The sequence below is a fragment of the Gavialis gangeticus genome, unplaced genomic scaffold (assembly GCF_001723915.1).
Source record: "Gavialis gangeticus isolate Ggan-Ray unplaced genomic scaffold, GavGan_comp1, whole genome shotgun sequence".
Classification (NCBI taxonomy): domain Eukaryota; kingdom Metazoa; phylum Chordata; order Crocodylia; family Gavialidae; genus Gavialis; species Gavialis gangeticus.
Genome location: NW_017729032.1, coordinates 187941773 through 187947381, shown reverse-complemented (window position 1 = coordinate 187947381; position 5609 = coordinate 187941773). Strand labels below are relative to the sequence as shown.

Below are 5609 nucleotides of genomic sequence, written 5' to 3'. Positions count from 1 at the left end.
CGGACCAGCGCCGTGCTCGCCACTCTCCGCGGCTCGCGCACGGCTCCGCGCTCCGACACGTGCGTGCGTGCGTGGCCCCTAAGCCGCTGCCCGCCCTGTGCAGACGGGGCCGGGCGGCCCGTGGGGCTCAACCCAGCCCCGGCTGCTGGGAACGGACTTGAACATGGACAGGCACCAAAAAAAAAATAAAAATCTTTCGGGGCTAAAAACAGAAAATAAGCCTCAAGCCCCCCCGAGCTGGCCGCGCTCCGGGCCCAGCGGCCGGGTTTCTCGGGGGGCGGAGGACTGGGGCATGTGCCGGGGAAGAGCCGAGCCCCGACGGGGCGATCGCGGGCAGCGCCGGGCTCAGCCCGGCCGGGGCAGGGAGGGCTTTTTGGCCGAGCAGGAGCCGTGCCCGGGGGCCGGGGCTGGGGCGAAGCAGCGACAGGCGGGGGGCGAGATGCTTAAACCCGTTTTCTTTTGGCTTGCAGGTATGGTTCCAGAACCGTAGGGCTAAGTGGCGGAAGAGGGAAAAGGCTGGGGCTCAGACGCACCCCCCAGGTTTGCCTTTCCCTGGTCCCCTGTCGGCAACTCACCCCCTCAGTCCATACCTTGATGCTAGTCCTTTCCCTCCTCATCACCCAGCTCTAGACTCCGCCTGGACTGCAGCCGCGGCCGCTGCGGCCGCCGCCTTCCCCAGTCTACCTCCTCCACCGGGCTCTGCAACTTTGCCACCCAGTGGGACCCCACTAGGCCTCAGCACTTTCCTGGGCGCGGCCGTATTCCGGCATCCAGCCTTCATCAGCCCTGCTTTCGGCAGGTAACGCCTTCCGCTTTTCGCATTTGCAAAAGAAACCAAACCCGCGCGTAAGACGATGCGCGCCAGGACGCGGCAGCCTCGCTTAGGTGTGGGGGGAGCGGGGGGAGCGCCCCGAGCTGCCCTGCCGAGCCCGCCTGCTGCAGCCTGGGGCCTCCGCCCTGCCGCTCGCTCAGAGCCGCGGGCCAGAGACCTGCCGGGCAATGAAAGAGTAACAAGACAAGTTTGGAAGAGCCCAGCTGGCTTGAGGCGCTGGGTCAGAGCGCAAGGAAACCTCTCGTCTTGAAGCTCTGCCCCTCTTGTCCTGCCACTGACTCGCTGCTTTCCTGGGAGAGTTGGGGGAATAGTTTGGAATTTGATTCATTTCGCCTTTTTTTGTTTGTTTGTTTGTTTGGTTGTTGGTTTTGGTGTTTTTTGTTTTCTGTCCACAAGTTGTCCTTGCTTCCGTTCTACTTTTTTTTTCTTTTTTCTTCTCTTTTTTTTCTTTCCTGGAGCCTATTAGTTATTCCCGGCCATTCGCAGCGTTTTTACTTTCTGGGTCGGCACCTCTTTTCGCAAGCAAGTTCCTTGTGGATTATTTGATATTCGAAATTCGCTGTCTTAGTTGGTGGTGATTGGAGACGTAGGTCACATGTTATGTTTCCCTTCCCGGATTGGATAAGGTCAGCTCTTAGGAGCAGATTTCCAGAATGAATGCTCGGGTCTGTTAATTCGAAAGCCGCCTTCTGTAAATACCCCCCCCCCCAAATATCCCCTCTTATTCCTCCTTAAAATTCTCTGTTGCCACAAATATGCCTGTCCCTAATTTCATTTGCCACAGTCCTGCCCCTAGTTTTGCCAGACACACGTTTAAACGCAGGTGAGAGAGAAAGCGATTTAAAAATGACTAGAAATCATGCTGGAGTGTTTCCCGAGCTCTTGTTGCTCTGTGTGTTTTTGCACCTGACTCAAACAGTGGTGTAAGACACCTGAAATAAAAGAAACGAGTCGTGTATATGGTCTCTCCCTTTATTTAAGGGAAAAAACAAATGAAATACAAAAGTCTGTAGTTAACCACGAAGAGAAAGAAACAATAGAAGGATGTATTAAGCTGGAGAGAGCAGTGAAAATAAAACTGAATGCAACTCCAGTGATCTCTGTTTGGAAGAACAAAGAAATAATAGATTCATCCAACTGAGCAGCCTCCAGGGAGGAAAATAATAATAAACCTTTAGTAAAATTAGTTTCTTAGTCCAACCCAATAAAATTAAACATTTTATGCCTCAAATTGTAGTCAGTGACTCAATTTACCTAATGGAAAAAGCGATGTTACAGTGCTGTCACGCCCCCTGCTTAGAGTGATGATTTCACAGTTTATCACTTCTCCGGAAGCATTAGTGCAATCCTTCTACTATTTTTTTTCTGACAACAAATTGAAAAGTGATTTGTAAAAGCTTACTAACAACAGCCTGGATAATGGTCTGTAAGATTAAAATAGGCATGAGAGAGAGAGCGAGAGAGAGAATTCACTAACGTTTGATTCATCTACCTGGAAACGTAGCATTTTAGTATGTCTTAGGTGGTTTAAAACTGTTCAAGCAAGTTCAGCACAACAGGGATTATCTCCCAATAATCAAACCTATAATTGTTTCCATATCCATACTATTGCTAGATCATTTTTTTTACCACTAAAATTACGGATTCTGAGGAGCCTTAAAAAAGCTGAGCAGTAATTGACCTCGTCGAGGCAATTCGTTCTGTTCCAGCAAATTTTAATACTTAATAGCAACGTCAAAGACGGAAAAAGAAAAAAAATGTAGCAGCCAATATAGGAGCTTAGCATGCTAGGGCTTAGTATGTAGACCCTGTTGCCTTCAAGGAACACAGTTCAATTCCTAGCCGTGATGATGTCAATAATCACATCCTTGGTTAATGGAGAGTCTGTACATCTTGATGTGCCAGTCAAGGGGGTCACTTGCACTCTTCAGAGTGACTGCTCTGGTGAGAGAAGTAAGAAAAACTAGAGGGAAGGCATTTAAAAGATTGTGTCATTGAGCTGGGATGCTAGGTTGCTGGATAATAATTGGCATTCCACTGTGAGGAAATCAACAGGAATGCCACTTCCTGCTGGGTATGGGCATCAATGCTGAGGAACCGCTCAGACACTTTGGGCACCGGGGCTGCACAACCTTTACAGGAAGGCGATGATTTGTGGGGGTGGGGGAGGAAGAAATACATTCCTCGGAGGGGAAATAAAGGCGGAAGAATAGAAATGGGAGAGTTTAACATTTGCAGCTCTTCTTTTTCTTCTTCTTCTTTTAGATGATAGATAAGGTGAAAATAAATCCCCCAAAGCATTTCATTTCGGAATCCCTCTCCCTGATAAGTGTAAATCACAGTATCAGCTGCTGCTGACAGTGTGCTCTAGCGTGAGCTGCTGTCACCGGCAAATCTGAGGGAATTAAACTCTCTTTTTTTAAAAAAAATCTTTTGACTGCCAGCCGTGAGATTTTTTCAACATGCCTTTGTCTCTTCCACATTAGTGATAATACTTCCCATCCTATTATTTATGACATGAACTCGGCTAGAACTCTTAGGAGAGAAGCCAGCAGGGAAAAGGGGGAAAATATACGGCAACACCGGTCACCTTGTTCTTACAACACACCAGCACCACCACAACACACGCACATAGCTGCTTTGGTTTTGACCAAAATGTTTACTTTACTTGCAGGCTCTTTTCCACTATGGCTCCCCTGACTAGTGCTTCCACTGCTGCTGCCCTACTGAGACAGCCCACTCCTGCCGTGGAAAGTGCAGTGCAATCAAGTGGGCTATCAGATCCAGCAACAGCTGCAGCAGACAGACGGGCTTCTAGCATAGCAGCTCTGAGGCTGAAAGCAAAAGAACATGCAGCTCAACTCACACAGCTCAATATTATCCCTGGGAACAGCACAGGGAAAGAGGTGTGCTAAAATCAGAGAGGAAAATATAAGGAATTAAAGAAATAAATAAAGGTCACCTCAGATATAGCACGAACCAAGACCAAATGGAAAAAGAGGACCAGCGACTAAGACATTGGGTAGGTTCTCGAGTTAGGAACTTGAAGAAAGCAAAAGCATCCTGTGCATCTCGGGAGTGAGTGCATCCACATTTAGGAGCTCCTGCATAAGTAACTCCTTGGCTGGTACATTTTTGAAATGTGCAACATCTTAATTTCTTCATTGATCATTAAACAAAAAAAAGGTCCTAAGACAAGATATTATATATATATATATATATTAATGTTACATACATTAAATATTTTTCCTTCTGTACATCTGGCAAAAATGAAATTGTAATTTCAACAGCAACAACAAAAAAAACCAAAACCCTCCCCCACAGCTTCTTAGACTAATTTAACATCCTAAGATGTTGTTTTATCAGGAGCACTGGAGAACTATTTTTCATGGTAATGCAGCCCGCTGCATATTATCAACCAAGGATGCTGCCTGCCAGTGCAGAATGAAGGAGTTTGATGCTGTAAGATAACCAGTGCACTTAAAGGAAAGGGTTTATCTTTTTCTTGTTATAGTCTTTATCACTACACCAACCAAGGTTTTTATATCAAACCAAAGGGAAATACACTGCTAGAATATGGACTGTTTAAGTCACTAAACTGTGATTATTGATTCTGTACATACCATTGTTATAAAAAAGAAGAACAGAGCTTTGTATATTTGAAATGTTATAAAACAATTGCACTCAGTGTAGTGTTGTAAAAGTTTGTCATCTGTAGATTCTTACTGTGTTGTAGATACAATAGGGTTCCTAGACAAAATATTTATGTACAAACCCTTTATTTAACTTATTAACTGTAGAGGTTTCTGAAACCCTAAAAAGGCGATGGTACAGTACTTTTGTGTAATGTCCTTATTGTTAACACTTTTCCTTGCTCTCGAGTGGGGAAGTGCCACAATCCGAAAATAAAAAAAATATATATGTTTAACAATACATATATATATATATCTATATATATATATATATAAAAATATTTGTGAAGGATACATTGAGGGCAGGTCCAAGAAGCTAGGCAGTACCAGGCAGGTCTAGCAGAGCTGGGTTAGCCCAGAGGCGGCGGGAAGAGAGGCTGCTGAGCCCGTGTTTGGCAGAGGTGGATCTTTTTTTTTTTTTACTCTTCGCGTTGCTTTTTCAACAAAAACGGGATTTTTATAAAAAAAACAAACCAACCCCCAACCCCGCCAGTGTCGCCGTGGCTCTGCTCCTCTTGCTGTGTGCCCCCCAGCAGGCACTGGAGCTGTCCTGGCAGCCCGGGGGGCCCCGCTGCTTTCCGGGGGGCGCGGAGCGGGGGCAGAGCCGCGAGCCGTGGGAGAAGCGCCCCCGGCCTGCTGCCCCCGGGGGCCGGGTGGGCAGCGTCCCCACGCGGGCTCCTTGCCGTCGCCTCCCCTCTCCTCAGGGCAGCGCGCGCGGGGTTGCCCCGGGGCTCCCCCAGGCCTTGCAAGCAGCGTTTCCCGCGGGGCTCGGCCGGCCGCCCTCAGCCTGGCCGCGGGGATCAGAGGCGCGGCCCCCGCCCGGCCGCACAAAGCGCCTCGCCCCGCGCTCTCCCTTCCCCGCACCCGCCGAGAGACCCCTGAGCTGCCCCCTCCTCTGGGTGGGTGCACGGTGGCGGAAGCGCGGTTCTCCCCGGAGGACTTAATCTCCGACCCGATGCGGCCCAAGTCTGTGGGGACGCTTGGCCGCAAGGCAAGAGGGAGCTGCCCCCTGCCCTGCCCTGCCCCCCCCCCCCGCTCTCACACACTCCGGAAAGGGCCGACCGGCCCCCGGGGGCACCTCCTTC

The 5609-nt window shown here is 49.0% G+C and overlaps 1 protein-coding gene across 1 annotated transcript in view; it reads left to right on the top strand.

Annotated features, from left to right (window-relative positions):
* The window catches only part of ARX (aristaless related homeobox), a 48015-nt gene extending 43347 nt beyond the window's left edge, over positions 1-4668 (top strand). Inside the window, exons 4-5 of the mRNA XM_019523863.1 lie at positions 471-799; positions 3507-4668. Of these exons, the coding sequence (XP_019379408.1) occupies positions 471-799; positions 3507-3747 (570 nt within the window). The 3' untranslated portion in view covers positions 3748-4668. The remainder of the gene's footprint in view (positions 1-470; positions 800-3506) is intronic.
* The last annotated feature ends 941 nt before the right edge of the window (positions 4669-5609 follow it).